Source organism: Poecilia reticulata, linkage group LG5 (assembly GCF_000633615.1).
Source record: "Poecilia reticulata strain Guanapo linkage group LG5, Guppy_female_1.0+MT, whole genome shotgun sequence".
Classification (NCBI taxonomy): Eukaryota; Metazoa; Chordata; class Actinopteri; order Cyprinodontiformes; family Poeciliidae; genus Poecilia; species Poecilia reticulata.
Window position 1 is genome coordinate 7261229 of NC_024335.1, and position 16809 is coordinate 7278037.

Here is a 16809-nt window from a genome sequence, read left to right on the forward strand (position 1 = left end):
GATRTATAGGATAAGTCCTATTTTATCAGCGGGAGGTGTTCTGTCCTTCTCTGCTTACAAAATACAACCATGGAAATGAATGAATCTGCTCTGTTTGATCAGTCCTTCAGTGTTTTATGTGTCTGCTCCTCCCTCCTGGGCCCAGCTGGTAGCAGCAGGTGGCTATCCTTACTGAGCCTGTTTCTCCTGGAAGTTTCCTACTGTTAGGAGGGAGTTGTTCCTCTTTACTGTCTCCACAGGCTTCCTCAGTAGAAGGGACTGCTGCAAAGCCAAACACTTAATGCAATGAAACAGGCTATTTTAGCCCTTTACCAACTGATATTTAATGATCCAGTAATTTTGACTATATTGTTTTAATATTAGGATCATGTTGGACTGTATGTAGTTKGAAAATTCTGCACTTTCTGTGTCTGTTTCTGTTATTTTCTCATAGCAATAAAAATAAGACATTTAAATAATTCCTACTGCTTGATTTTTATCTTTTTCAATGCTGGAAATCTTCAGTAAAGTCTGAACTGAATTAAACTGACTGGACAGTTTATAGCACTGTTGTTTCCTTGCAACAAAAAGATCCTAGGTTTGAATCTGAGCCTTTCTGCATACCACGTGCATGTTATCCATTAGGAGTTACTGTGTGTGTTGGTSCTGTGTTGCAACCTGCACCCCCCAAAATCACTCACTCACTGAGCTCCATAGATACCAGTTCGCAGGTATAAAAAATGGATGAATGCCACTTTTCTCTTGGATGATAAAAACTGTTGGTAGACATTCAATTTTAGATGARTCTGAAWTTTTTTTACATCTTCTTCCGACTGATCACATGACCTGTTAACATTGTTTTGCATTATTAGCTCCATTTATTTTATATTACAGTATGACAAGGAACTATACTGTAATCAAACCAATACCAAGCCTGCATCATGAATATGTTTGGGTTAAATTCGGATTTGCATGTTGCTTTCTTGCTGTAAGCTCACTGCCAACAAAATTAATTAATGCTTACTAAACACCTGAAATCGACACATTTCATCTAATAAATGCAATTAGAATATATATATATTTTTTTACTTTTCTAGACCACTTTGGCAACACACGGCAGGTTTTTATAAAACATGAAATTGCAGAAACAATAAATAATACTGAAAGTATGCCCATATATAGCTTTCTTTTTTTAATTTGAGGTGATTGTTGGTGTAAGTCTGGTGGRAAGTCACCCCTAATCTTCAAAGAAGCACTGACTTTGTTTGATTTATGGATTGTTGTCAACAGTCTGGTTTTCTTTGTCAGACTGGTTGCTCCTCAGGTTTTGCTCCCAGCATACAAACTCAGGACTCTTTGTCTTCTCCTGAAGTCACTCTGCACACAAACGCTCAATTTAAACAGAGTTCTGCAAAAACATTCTCGTCAGTCGGTAGTGATGAATGATTCACCCGTCATAAAGTCCTAAAAACCCATGCTGTTGGGAAATAATAACTTCCCTTTGGGCTTAAAATGGAAGGCTACAGAGTTTGTTCATACACAAGTTGACTGCTCGGTTTCCAGGCGTGATAGACGGATGCAGTAGGAACTCCCCTGAATCTAAAAGCCTGACCTAGTCTCTAAGAATTTGTTCACGTAAGGGTCACTCGTCATTAGAAGCTTTAAGGAAGTGCCCTGCATAAAAAGTATGGCCACCCAAAGTGGCTGGCAAGTACTCACTGTGCTTTTCAACCAGACCAATGTCAAAGCTCACAACATGATCAGAAGGCGAGTTCTTAAGAATGACAGCTAACTATGTGCAGGTACGCTGCTACAAGAAGTAGTGTTCTGATTTGTGAAATTATTCAAATAAAATCAACACTGAACAGCAAACTGTGACACTGTAATCCAGAAAATAACTTCCGTATTTTCCTGAAATAATAATAATAATTTAATGGGATAATCAAAAGAAAACTGTGAATCTTCAGATGTCTGGTTCATCCTTGGGTACAATTTCAAGATAAGCAGAGGTTCAATGTCATCTGTTCAAATAATTATGTGCAATAATAAGCATTATGGAAATGTCCAGTCACCATACTGTTTAGTGTTGTGTCCCAGATTAATGTATTTAATTAATACATTAATCTGTATTTAATTAATACATTAATCTGTATTTAATTAATACATTAATCTGTGCAGATTAATGTATTAATTAAATACAGATTAATATATTAATCTGTCCCATTATTTCATTTTAATGCAGATTAAAATGAAATCTGCATTTTTAGCCCTGAATAAAAGGAAATGTTGTAGATTGGGGCTGAAGATGGTAAGAATCCTGTACAWGAATGGGTTGAAAGGCCACTCAGCAAAGAATTCATATCTGCAAATCACATTAAAAAACACATTGCCGTTTGGAAATGCACTCAGAGACAAAATTCAAAATTTTTGAAGAGATGTCTTGTTGTCTGCTGAAACTAAAATTCAAGTATTTTGTGGAAATGACTCTCGTTACATCTGGAGGAAAAACAGATTAAGCTTGCACAGCTGAGAACACCATTCCAACATCATGCTGTGTCGGTGCTTTGCAGCAGGAGGGACTGGTGCACTTCACAAAATATATGGCATCAAAATGAAAGAACAGCATATGGGAATATTGCAACACTTTAAGTCTTTGGCCAGGAAGTTAAAAACTGGGCACAAATGGGTCTTCTAAATGGACAACTCCAAGCTTGCAGCCAAATTAGTTAAAAAGTGCCTTAAGAAGAATAAACGCAGTGTTTAATAGTCATCAAAAAGCATGGTCTTTGTGCCGCAGAAAACCTAGAACTGAAAAAAGGCAGTCTGCAAACTCAACTGAACTAGTTCAGCCAGGTGGAATAAATTAATTTCCAAGCAAACCATCATGAGAAAATTGAGGAAAGCTAATTGGACAACTGGATAACAAGAATACCTGCATTAATCCTAACTGACCTCTAACAGGAAGTGTTTACTCTGATTTAATGTTTGTCAGTGAGTAAAAAAAAGCTTTGTAACTTTACATGTAGAGTATGTAAATACTAAAATCTAGTGAGGTACCTCCAACAGGCAGCAACTGGCAGAACCTGAGCTCATCACGTTGTCTACCAGACAGTCTCCCTTCCCCTGCAGTAACAGTTCCAAGCCAGTTTCCCTTGTGTGCTGCATTTCATCATGTTCTACTTTGTTTTTCCCAGGTAAACTGCTTCAAGTCCCTCCTTGAACTCCTGCAGAAAGAAAAATCCTCTGTGCCAAGTCAACTACATGCTTGGCACAGAGGTTAGTTACCTGGAACCTTACCCATTGTTTGGCAGTTCCTTCTTTCTGGACAAAATCCTCTGCACCTGCCTGTACGCCCACCTTTGCTCCCCCGTGGTACATCTGAAACCTCTCAAATCCTTGATCTTAATCCAGTTTCTTCTCGGCCTCCGATGCCATTCTGAAACCAGAGACGAAGCACAATCAAGAAGCTGTTCTCTAGTTATAAAGTTTATTAAATCACTTGCTTGGTGAAAAACGTGATTGCGAACATAATTGTATCTTGCAAGTCCTAAGCAAAACTGAACTACAACCACAAAACACAACATTTATTTTATTAGAATTCATCTGATAAACAAAAAGTAGAAGAACAATGATAGAACGATCTAACATGGGGTGCRTATCTACTCTGATACCTCAAAATAAAATCTTGCCTTGTAAGAGAAAACGCCGTTTATGACAGTGACATACATCATGCGGCATGATTTTAGGCGATGTCGGCGACTTAATCAACACATCAGGAGGGAGGAGGTGTGGGTCGGTTTCTAAGATAGCTATTTCCAGCTATTGTAATTACCGCCGTCTGTGAGCCCCAAATAGGTGTGTTAGACTCACAGACAAATTAGCTTCACTCGAACAAGTAGAAGCCATGAATAAACTGGAAAACTATTTCAGTTGCTCTGTTCAAATCTCCCGTCCTTCACTTCCGAAGTCTGTTACAGCGTCTCGAATGAWGCAAAAGGTCAATATCCGGTAATTTCACGCATGCGCAGAACCCACAAGGGCAAAAAGGCTATTATTTTTTTTACATGCCATCCATAGCCACTAAATGGAACCTGGAGATGGATGTAGCCACTTCAAAGGCAAAAAGAAATAACGCAGAAAATCATTAAAGACCAACTCAAAACCATTTTTTCTCGCTCTCTGTGTGGGCTACCCCGTGGACTCGTCGCCATAGCAACTGGCAAAACCTCACATGTTGTATGTTTCAGRTTTCAATATCAACACTCAAGCATTTCCCACACAAAGAACAAAACATTCAGTCTGATAAGTTTTTAGGCTTGATGTTTATTTTGMTGTTATCAATAAGTGGCCGTTGCGGTAGATTAGCTACTGCTGCCACTACTAGCTAATCTAACACAGCTGTCGTTGATTAGTGTAAACACTTCTATGATCTGTCAGAGTTGGTGTGTAGGTCGCCTTTTTTTTTATTTTGTAACTGAACCGAATTCTACATCGCATCTACATGTTACGGTTGCCAAAGTCGAGCAAGAATAACTGAACTATTTCCCTCTCCCATTCCCTCTCCCACGCTATTTTATTTCTTAATTAAAACTTTTTACTGACCTTGTTATTTAGTTGTCACAGTGTATCAAAGTACTGCGTGCATTTAAGATTTAGATGTTTTATTGACAACTTAACAGATAAAACCAATGTCGGGGAGCAGCTTTTTGCCTCCAGGCAGGGAGATGGGGGCGTGGGTCCATATCATTGTAATGTCTTCGAAGATCCCTTGTGAATGGTGATGTTGTGTAGTATGGATCTCTTATAGCAGTCAGTCTTTTAAATTTGAGGAGCCCTCTGACTGAAGGCTGCTGCTGTATGATAGCTTTACGACTGTCATGACATGCCAACAGCTCAACTCGTTGACACCATCAGTTACTGAAAAGCTCTGCTAGTCCTCCTCATTTGCTTTAGCCGCTCCTCTTTAAATCCCTGTGTAGTCGTATGGTTAGAATGCAGAGCAGAGAGATGGTTTGAACTTCCTGATACGTCCTGCTCTGCATCCATGAAGCCTCCATTTCAACACCTCTGGGATTTTGGGACATGGTTCAGGTATTTGAGCTTTYGAGGTGCAAATCAGCTGCTGCCAGTTGTAAAAACAATGCCTTGTTCCCTTGGTGATGCATGACAGCATCTTGGTATCAGTACATAGCATTTTACACCAGTCAATGGAGTGCACAATAACTTCAGTGCGCTCCACTATGTTTCCTTCCAACACTTGGTCAGTGATGGCTCTGAGATCATGGATTCCACTGGGGTGAAAACCACAGAAACAACAGCAAGAACAAGCAGATTGACGGGACCTGGTCAGCTCTGTACATTGGAGCAATGTAGAAAAAGGGTCTGATTCAACATGCAGATGCTCTTTTCATTGAACATCATTCTATTGGACAACAATGAACCGAATAGCTTGGTAAATTTCCATTTGGTGTATTTGTTTAAAAGTGAAGTCACTTCTACAGAAAAACACAAACTGACTGATAAAAGACAAAGTCAAAAACGCAGCCGTTTAACATGCTGTGACGCCAACCTTCTGCTGCCAAGTGTATGAACTTCAGTCTCAACAGAGACACCCCCACATCTTCATATCAACAGCAATTTGTTTGAGCAATTCAACTGGACGCCCCCAGAACATTTCAACATGGGTCACTTCACTGAGAAGGCTTTGGACTGCATTCGTGCAGAGTTTTAGCGAACAAAAAGATTCAGTGAGGGAAAGTGAGGAGAAAAGGAACGAGGGGAAATACCAGACAAAGAGCTCACTGCAAAAGATCCCAAACTCAGGTTCAACAAACTGCCTGCAGCCAATCCACTGCAACCATTCACCTCCCCGTCCCTTTCATCTGCACGTGACGGTGTGCAGCAAAACTTATGAGTCCCACAGAAGCATTAGGGGGACAACAGGAAGAGTTTAAAGCAATAACCGTAATTTAGCAAAAGTTATAAACATATCAGCAGACCCTCCCTGTGAGAGTCTTTGCTTGGCAACAGAAGAGTGTTGAGCGGTGACCAACCAGGCCACCCAGTAGTGAGCGAGTCTTATTAGCAGGACAGCCGGCCACACACCAACGGAGCTGAGGGGGATCATTTTACTATGCTGAATATTAAAAGTGTTGGCAACATGTGCAGTTTAATAAAGCAGCCTACTTTGTACAAGAACAGAATCTGACAAAGCAAAGCAAGAACTTCAGACGCCCACTTTGCCTGGCTTTAGCTGTGGAACAAGAAGTTCTAGTAACAGCCCACTGTAAGCTTGGAAGATACGATTTTATTCCTTAAATGTATTGTGCATTTCTAAGCCAAGCCTTCTTTCTGAAGCCATTTTAACCCATTTGTTGCCAGACATGGGCCAGCTTTGGGTATCAAGAGATAAAAAAGTTTTAAACAGATTACTTTGAACTATTTTCTATCAAAACTCACAAAATAAGAGAAGCTGACTTCACACTCTTATGAAAGTGGCCCACATCGCTATGATGGAGCTTAAAACAACTGTATGCGTCAACTTTGTAAAGCTTGTCACAAAAACATACAGTTGGTAGCCTAGAATTGCTTTTTCTTAGTTGATTTCACAGTAAAAATGGTCATGGGGTGTTGTGTGGTCGGCTCCACAAACAGACAACGATGCAAGAAAATGGCCTATTATCATGTAGCCTGCCTTGTTGCAACTGGACCTATGGACGCACTTAAATCTTCTTCGGTGCAAGGGGAATTGCTGTTTGTGATATTGTGGTATAAATCACGTAGTGTGAATTCAGACAATGTTGGTGATTTGATCAAATCAACAAAAATCAGGAGGGAGAAGGTATGGGTCGGTTTCTCAGCTAGCTTATTCCAACTTTTGCAGATAGAGTCTATTTGTTTGTCAAAGAAGCTTTTCTTAGAGTCCCAACCAGGTGTGCTACATCTACACATAAATTATCTTGACTTGAATAAGTAGAACTTGTGGCTATACTGACAAAAACAACTTGGGAAAACAATAGCAATCGCTCTGTTCGATACTCTCATCTCTCACTTCAGACGCCCGTTGGATACTCTAACACTACACAACACATATTTATGGGAAAGTCTTTTTCTGTAGTGTATGTCCTGCCTTATTGATACATTTTGCACAAGTAAAGCTCCTCCAATGCAGAATAAGCCTGATCAGTACCAAGGCAATTATTTCAGTCTGATCCTGCACATTCCTCATGTGTGATGGATGGTAATAAACCAGATGTGCAATTACATATTCAGCCATTCCTGTTTCTGTCTGCCTACCCGCTCACCTGCCGGGCGACCATGTGATGCATGAAGCCGTTAGCGCATCTCTGACAGCAGTGGACCATGGGTAATGAAGACAAACTGCACATATCAAATCAATAGCTGGTGGTCTCTTTCTTTCTGTTCTGGTTTTCTCTTTCATCTATCACCCTCCTCCTCCTCTTCAACTCATTGTTACCTCAAGATGAGGTAACAATGAGTTGAGATGAGATGTTGATCAGTCTCCCCCCGACATTGTGTGAATTTGCCATTTCACTTAACGCCACCTGACATCTCAGTATTGACAGAATGAGCAGGAGAATGGAGTAATTATACCAGTGAGGTTTGGAGGTGGAGCAGTAATCACAGGCCTGTCCAGCTGCTGTAATTGAGGAGCTGAGTATGATTATGGGTCTGAGAGAGAGGAAGATGACATCGTCTGTCATCAGGTTGTGTCAGGATTTGTGTGTTAACATTACCAGCCCAGGAATCTTGTGTCATAGACAAATATGACCTGTAAACTTTGAAAATATAACAAAAAGTGATTTACAAAATATCATTAATGGTCTGTGATTGGAGCCCAGGAGGTTCATATTCCAACCAAACTCATTGGTCAATAATTAAACTATGGTATTGTGATCTGGTCAGAAGACTGAATTTATCAGATCATGGAGCAATGTAGTAACATTATAAACACTATAAAAAAACTACTAGCATGCTAAGAGTGGCTTAGGGCAGAATCTGCAACCTGTGGACCTTTGGACCTTCCACAGTTTTAATAATTTTGTCAATAAAAAAAACAACCCAAAAACAATTAATGTATTTAAATAAAGATTTTAAAAACAAATGTTTTAGAAGTTTTTCCTCATTTTTCAGATGGAATAATATCTAAATATCCACAAAAGAATGATTTCAAAACAACTTTCTAGTGTCATAAGGTTGGACACTGTGTTTCTTCGGAATCAAATTTGTAAGGTAAGATCATGTAATAAAATCTACATTTTGACTTTCATTTCAAGTGCTCACAGTGTACCAACATAAGCATTGAAAATATATACTTTAGCAGAAATAAAGGATTTTTTTTACAGTAGATCCTGGTTTAGAGAGTCAGAGAAAGATGAATGATCAGAATTCTGTATTCAAGTTTCTATTTAAATCTTAGCTGTTGCCTTCATGCTGACATTAATTAGGAATGTGGTAAGACCTTTCTTTAATTAGGATCAGCTTTATCTTAGTCCAAGAGTCTGCAACTCCAGCAGTCAAGTGCCCCTGTCCTACAACTTTTGGATGTATTCCTTCTCCAATATACCTTGATCAAATTAAAAAAAATTATATCACCAGACTTTTGCAAAACTTGCTGACATGCCAAAGAGGTAATTCAGCCTTTGATTCAGGTGTGTTGGAGCGTGGATGCATCCAAAAGTTGCAGGACACTGAGACTGGAAGACTGGAGTTACAGACCCCTTAGTCTAATCTCTCTCTCTCTCTCTCTCTCTCTCTCTCTCTCTCTCTCTCTCTCTCTCTCTCTCTCTCTCTCCATTGCATCACAACTGACAGCTTTACTTAATATGTTCCTACAACTTGTTTGACACGGAAGCTTTGCAATTCACAGGGGGACACGAAAGTTGGCTCAATATTTTGCCACAGACGACCCCTGCTGGCCAAGATTACTTTATTGCAACCCACTGCAGATTCAACTAACTTGCAGCGAAACTTTGTTTCCTCAAATGGTACATTATGTTCGGTTAATATGAATCAATGATCATAAACAATATAAGTTCACAAATACAACTTACAGTTGAATTTGTTTACATTTTTTGATGTTTAAGGTTCAGTCATGCTTGGATGTTTGGAACGATTTGAGAATATTTGCAGTCCTGAGGCCTGTTTTGAAGACACCAAGTCACCACATATCACCTTTTTTGTGAATCGACCGACAACATAGCCACTGGTGCGATGAATGCAACGTGTGTGTGTTTTCCCATGTCAATCCCACAGTACTGTTCCCTTCAACAGGAACCATAGTCTCCCCTTATCCCATTAAGACAATTGCCAGCACTGGCATTCAAACATGTGCACGTGTGTGTCCTTGTGGGTGCCTGCGTGTGTGCATGAAACCACACACATATGGACCAATGCACACAACTATACCAACCCGTACACACACCAGGCAGCACACGAGTAATTTTAAAATCAGTCCTTTCGGAGAAAAACAGAGTAAAAAGGGAAAAAAAAGAAGAAAGAAGAAGAAACGAGAGCCTCCAAAACCTCCACCAGTGTTGGCGGATTGTAAAGGACTGTCAGTTACTGCAGCCTTCTATTAGGCCAAAGGGAAGCAGCAGGATTCAACTGGGGGCCCAACGAAGGGCTTTTCTTCCTGGAAATCGGCCCTCGCACATGGACCTGAATGCACTGTGTCGCTAATCTTCTGAGCTGTGGGAGCCCACTCTATATTCAAAGACTGTGCCACCGCAGCAGAGACTGCCGCGCATGCTGATGCAGCTACACCCACTGTGAAGCTGATGCTCAGATGAACATAGGGTTAACATCAGGGTACAAAAACCCTCAACGTTTTAGGAGAAAGGAAAACAGGTTTATTTAAAAATTTACTTTAAAAAACACAAATTTTAATCCTAATGACTGGATACAGGCAACCGGGTGAAGTTTTGATCGGTTTCTTTAAATTATTCCTTGCGGTCAACAAGTTCAAGTGCAAGTTCAATTTAAAATTGAATTGATTCAATAGAAAAAGTTGTTTAGCTTACATTCAGACTGATGCATTTCAAACATTTATTTCTGTTCCTTTTGCAATTTCTGTTTACAGCTAATTGAAACAAAATTCAGTTTCTTTAAATTTAAAATTTTACATTAAAACAACAGGAGAAAAAAGGATTCTTAGTAAAGAAATGTGCGATGGTGTAGTAACCCACAAAAGATGATTGCTAAAAGAGCTGGTTGTTCACATAGCAATGTATGCAATTATAAAAACAGAAGGTTGAGTGGAAGAAAGAACTGTGGTTGAAAAGGTGCAGTTGAAAGGGGAAAAACTACAGTCTTGGGAAGATTATCAGGCAAAATACATTCAAGATTTTGGGAGAGATCCACAAGATGTGGACTGCAGCTGGAGTCTGAGCTTATAGAGTCAGCACACCCAGGTGTTTCAAGCCAAGGACTAAAAGTGTCCCAATTCTTACATCAAACCATTCTCTACTTTAGTACAAAGAAAAAGGACTGGACTGTTACTCAGTGGTGCAGTCATTTTTTTTAGGATGGAAATGAATGTTGAATTTGATTTTGAATACAACTAAAACTGCTTGAGGTTCACTGTGAAGGTTCTATAATCCTTCGCTGATCAGTTTGTAGCCGATTTGATTTTTCTTCAGGACTTGACTATCTTTTTGCTGCTTGTGTATTTATAGGAACTCAAGATACTAAAAATATATCCTGCTCTCGATGTGATGAATGCTGACTGGTCATATGCATGTAAGGTAAACAGCATGGAATCAGTTCAGTTTAAGATTAGTTCAATATCTCTGTCAACCATAATGGACAGGAATACACAAAGTGGAACAACTTCAAGAATCAAGATTACAAGTAATGTAGGACTGTGTGGCTGATGAAGTGCTGCCCTCCAGTGGACRTATAGTGACATAGGCGTCATTAACGGATTACATGTGGAGGGGATTCCTTTGGTACAATATGTGAAAATATATTTTCTTTAGTCACATTAACACAAGACTAAGTAAAAGCAAAGCAAAAGGTTAAAAAAAAATGATAAATTTTAACTGAATTTGAGTCTTAATACAGAGTGGCATAAGTAGTTGTTTTTCTCCTTAGCCCAGATAAGACACCCTTAATGTTGTTTCTGGTTTAAAAGTGGATAAATAAATGTGATGGTTGTAGCTCATGTGGATGTTCAATCTGTGCCTAGCTTCCTCCTCGTTCACACAAAATAATTTCCTTCACTTTGTCCAGGAAGCTTCCTTTTTAAAGCAATTATCTTCCGTCTCTCTCTCAATAAATCCATCCACTGTTCTTTTTAAACAATTTCAGTTTTGCTTCTGTAATGAAGCACCCACATAAAGCATTTTATTAGCGGAATATCGACTAAGTAACATTTGTAATGGAACCACAGCTGGTGTGTTACTCCAAGTTTGTGTTTGACTGGCTGGCCAATTTCTGACATGTTCTTCCTCGAAATGGACTCTTCCACTGAGATGGAGTCAGTGAACAACTCTGAGGAAAGCTCTCTCACTGGATCCAGGAAAAGAGTCGATTGCACACTTCACCAGGTTCAGATGTTTTATGCATTCCATTTGTCAGCATCAGAATTTCATTCATTTATTTTTTACCAACAGTTTACCTCTCAGATCATTAAACGCATCAAAAAGCTGAACTGATGGCTCATCTAAACGTGGCTACTTATATGCTGCCAAGAGGGAACAGTGTTTCTGCAAAAGTTAAAACTGCAATGAGTTGGACCTTCAGTTATTCTCTGGATTGTGGCAGTCGTCTACTGCTGACAAAGCTAACTGGGGACAAAGGTAATTTGAGAACTGACGACTTTTACATTCCCAACTTTTACGCTCGTGTTCAAAGTTAGGTTTCATTCTAAATCAAGGCATGCAATCGTTTTGTTGGCCTCTCAGAAAGCGATTAGATCTCGGTAATCATGTTTTCAGTTAGTTATAATTATTGCTTCAGGTGCATGTTTTATAGTTGTTTTTTTATCCATAGTGTGGATTACAATACAATGTTTTGATTAGTTTATGTTAGTATTTCATTTATGTGGTTTTTGTTTTGTTAGTATTGAACAGATAAGTTTGCCTGATAATAAAAAAACAAATCTTGATCTTACCGTTTCATCAGATTTGCTTCTAATGTAAAATTCAAAATGTTGAGAAGCAAACAGAAACCTCCTTGTTCTCAGTAAAATGTATGCAGCTCCCAGGAAAGGAAAAGTATTCAATGTTCAGATAAAAATATGATATTATGACTGACTGTATAGGACTCCTAATATAACCTAATACAGATATAAATTCGTCACACTTCTCTAATTTCAACCTCAGACGCACCTCTGATGTGTTCATTTCTAATCTTGCCCATTCTGAGCACTTAAACTGTGTGTGATCTGCAAAGTAACAAGCAGGGGAGGCGAGAAGAACAGGTAGGATTTCAGACGACACTTCTTTTGTTCCTTCAGATGCTGCTGTGCTGCCTCGTCGTGATTAGAGTCTCACAAATAATTAACTTGCCACCGTTAAACACCTGAGATGCTTTTAAATTAAACCAATAAACAGCAAAAACAAAGTCAAAGTGAGGCACGACAAAATCAGAACAGGACATGTGACACGGGGCGAGGACACACCATGCTGGTCATGCTGCTCTGGGAAATTTATTAAATGAGTTTTCTTTTCTTTTTTTCCTTTTTATTACCGTTATTAGCAATACGATGATTACGTTTTCACTGGTGCTCCTGTAAGTAGAGTGATAAATGGGTCAGTCAAGCAGCAGGAGTCACAGTCCATCATCATAGTCATCACCACTATAAAATCCTTTTCACCGTATTCTAAGAATTCTCAGCATCATTTTTACTTTTCGTCAGGCTAGAAAATAATTTACATCACATTATTTTTACTGACTTTTGAAACCACAAACATTCCAGCAACACACTCTACAACTGAGGGGATTAACAATCAGAAAAGCATGACTTTTTGCATAGTATTAAATGAACAAAGACATTGAGTTCTTTATTTACAATTATTGTATAGATAAAAAAAATATCATAAAAACAAGATGAACACTTAATTCACTTACCCATGAATGGCTAAGTATGCCAAAAAGCTATCTGTTGGCATTTCTCTTTTTCTTTGTTCCACAAACTGCATGCTGCTAAATACAGTACATCGAGGCAGGTGAGTATATTGCAAAAAAGTATCATTGATATCATCGTCATCATCATGATGGGCGTCATCATAAACATAATGACAGGTCGTTACAACACATTATGATTTGGATGCGTCTCTGACAGGAGCGGTGATTGATTACAAACAGCCAAAGTGCCGCGTCATCAGTATGACTCATTGAGTTGCATGATGTAATCAGGAGGAGTTCATGTTTTCAACATTTCTGTCCTCAGTGGACCCATAACTCTATTTACAAGAATCAGTTTAACTTCAGTTTCTTAAAGCTGAAAGTCCTCCTCGATGTAAAAATGGTTCGAGAATGTTGGCTTAAGTCTTTTTTTATATATACGGAAAATTCTATAACTATGTGTGTGTGTGTGTGTGTGTGTTTTTTTTTTATTTGTTTGTTTCATTTATCGCTTGTAATTTTTACAGACAAAAAAAAAAGAAAAAGAAAAAAAAAAAGAGGCAAACGCCAGAAAAAATAGCAAAATAAATTAAGGACTTCTAAGGTAAATATCAGAACCCAGACTGTTTTCTTTCAAATTAAATAAGACCGATTTTATTCAGATGTTTTTCGACATGCCTGAGCTGACCAGTAAAGCTTGTGCACCCTCTTCAGATAAACGGATTGGCTGAACAATGACAGAGGAGGAGGAAGGAGGATGCAAAAACAAAAACAAACAAAAAAAGATAAAGCTGCTCAGAGAAATGATTGTTTACATCGTCTACAGAATAGTTTTTAATTTATGCTAAAAACAAAACAAACAAAAAATTCTTCAAGTTGCATAATGAGCCTACTTTATGACATCATGCTTGCCACTGACTTCGGTTAGGTAGAGTAATAATACTAGAGGCTAGTTAAGTGGCCTTGTCCTTCTGAGTGCAAAAAAAAAAAGGATACATGTGCCTTCTGTATGCGACTTCTGATAATGTCTGATTGGTCAAAGTACAATAAATAGTTTACAACTAGTGAGTACAGTTGAGATGCTAAGAGTACTGTATATTCTGTGACGGCAGGAAGACAAGCTTGGTTAAAACACACAAAAGCACATCTAGAGTTACACCACAGAAGTTTTCATTCATAACCAGATAGTGCAGGAAATCTTTTTATGTATATAGATAGAAAAAGAGTCAAAGCAACATTCCATTTTTGTTGTTATTAGTTTTGTTTTTTTTTTGTCAGCTTTTCCTTTTTCTTTAGATGTTAAAAATGCCAACAGCATTTAGGGGCTGCTTGTGTCTGGATGAAAAGAAACTAAAAAAAAAAAAAAAATCAAAAATAAATTAGAAAATATCAGCACAATATATTGCAAGTTTGAAACAAATTTCTAAAAGTGACTGGATTGCAGCCTTTTGATGGTCACATACATCTTTAAAACATCAAGTCCTTTGAACAAGCAGGCTTACCTAGACGACAGTTAAATAAAAAGGTCCTGATATCAACCTTTTACATAAGCACTGACTCCAGGTCAGCGTTAAAGCAAAGCAAAAATAAACCATAATAATAATAATTAAAAAAAAGTCTAATCAAATCAAATGTCCTCCTCTGTCATAAAAAGGAGGCCTTCGTTAGGAAAAACCAAAGGCAAGCCGCTCTTATTTGATCCCAACAATCATAAAGAGTAATACTAAGATTCCACATGTACTGTACTATGCATCCCATTATATTTTGGTTTCTTCTCGTTGTTTATCCTCTAAAAATATCTACATTATTTGACAATATAGCAGGCAAGTTTCAGCACATGGTTTTTCCCGTAATAACACAGCAACAAAATTCTGAGCTCACCTCCTCTAAGAAACCAGGAAATTCATCTCTACGAGGTTGTAAACAATTACATTCTGTTTAAGACATAAATAAGTCAAAGTAATTTAAGCCATTGAAGCGGAAACAAGGCAACATGCCAACAAACAAAGATAAACTCTCTCTAAATAGATTTGATGAATTTATATGTATAGAATATATCCCATAAATGCTATCATCATCATTATTATTATTGATATTTTGCATTTCTCTTTTTCATCAGGTGCAAAACTACTGTGCAAGTTCAGCCCTACCACCTCGATACACATTTCTGCTTATGGATTATGTCTTTTTTTTTTTTAGAAAAAATGTTAAGAGTCCGGTACATGTTCATGCCACACAGAGGAGGGAGGGAGGACTCAGAGAAGCTTTCTTTACATGTGTAGTCCGCTGCGATGCTCAGCCCATCAGAACCAAAACAACTCCAATAAAATTAAAACCCTTTTTAAATAAAACTTGGGTAATGTACATTCATGCAGGATCAATAAGAATAATAACAAGAATAATCAGACTCAGAATAATAACAACGGTTTTTAATTTAATTTAAACTATTACTGTATCTTTGTTAACAATGTTATTATTGAAGAGAAGGAGCTTAAGGAGAGCATAAAGTCTGTTTGCACTCTGCACTCCTCGGCAGTCTCCCTCCTCCTCGTCCTCCTCCAGGTGTCGCTGCGGACACAGTTCATACGCAACGTGCAGTCAGCTGCACGTTTATACAGTACATGCTAACCGGTACAAGCATAGTGTCATACACACCATCAAGGCTGCCACCATACACATGCAACCACAAAAGCAGGATGGCTGTGTAGGTCGTGTAGCTTTGCGGAGATTTTTGGATTGTGTTTTTTTTTTTACTCTTGTCATTTCACAAAGATTCGCCCGATGTTGAACGGAGGCGAGAGCATTATTGGCTTTAGCTTACAAGGGGGGAGATGGACCACATCTGTGTTGGTGGTGAAACACGGAGCGCTGGGTGGAGGGGAAAGGCGAGGACTGAGTGGCCATGTGTCAAGTAGTGGTAGAAGTAACAAATAACGGTCCGGGAGAGCCGGACGAGGCGCTCTGGGACCATGAGGGAATAACATGAGTGGTCAGAGCGGCGTTCGGGACGGGGGTTAGAGGCTGGTCTCCAGGCTGTGGAGAGGGCTGGCGGGGCTGGAGGAGGCGGCAGATTTACTGATGTCGATGGTAAGRTTGATGCCACTGTCAATGGCGTTGTTGTTCTTGTTAGGAGATGAAGGCTGGCTGGAGTACTTCGTCCTCCTGCGGGCCGAATCATCATCTGTGTCGTCGATGAGGGGGATGCTGGGCGTGGAGTCGTCTATCCTAAACTCGGGGTGTGTCATGAAGTTGTGTATGGATGATCTGGAGTCGGGTTTTTCCAGGCCTTCATAGAGGGAGCTACGGAATGCATTCACAACTCGAATCTGTTGTGTGAGAAGATCAAAAAACAGGAAGGGGAAGAAACCATAAGCGGTGATGCTACAGATCAAACAAAGAGAGCTGCAGGGAACCTCGTAATGAGAGAATAGGTGAAAAAAGAACAGACAAAGAAGAAAAAAAATATTTATTTTTAAGAATATAAGGTGGAAGAGAAAAAAGTGAAAGAGAAACAAGAGAGAAGGCAACTGGAGTCTGTTTTCTGCTTGCACAAGATGACTACAGGTCACAAGTCACTTAATTTTGGCGTGCACTAAGAAAAACTGTGAGGAACATAATCATAAAGAACACAAGGAAATCAGACATTTCCAGAAAAACAAAAGCAACACAAACGCTCGTTGTAAGTATACGCTTTAGTCCAATGTGCTGTATACCTAGAAACAAGCCACATTAATAAAT

At 38.9% G+C, this 16809-nt stretch overlaps 1 protein-coding gene across 15 annotated transcripts in view; it reads right to left on the reverse strand.

The window, feature by feature from the left end:
* Window positions 1-14334: 14334 nt before the first annotated feature.
* atp2b2 (ATPase plasma membrane Ca2+ transporting 2) overlaps window positions 14335-16809 on the reverse strand; it is a 119937-nt gene continuing 117462 nt past the window's right edge. For 11 of the 15 annotated variants that reach the window (XM_008408527.2, XM_008408526.2, XM_008408529.2 and 8 more), the window contains one exon: window positions 14335-16397. In XM_008408527.2, the coding sequence (XP_008406749.1) occupies window positions 16086-16397 (312 nt within the window). In that variant the 3' untranslated portion in view covers window positions 14335-16085. The remainder of the gene's footprint in view (window positions 16398-16809) is intronic. The other 4 variants (XM_008408534.2, XM_008408538.2, XR_001776620.1 and 1 more) reach the window with 4 other exon arrangements.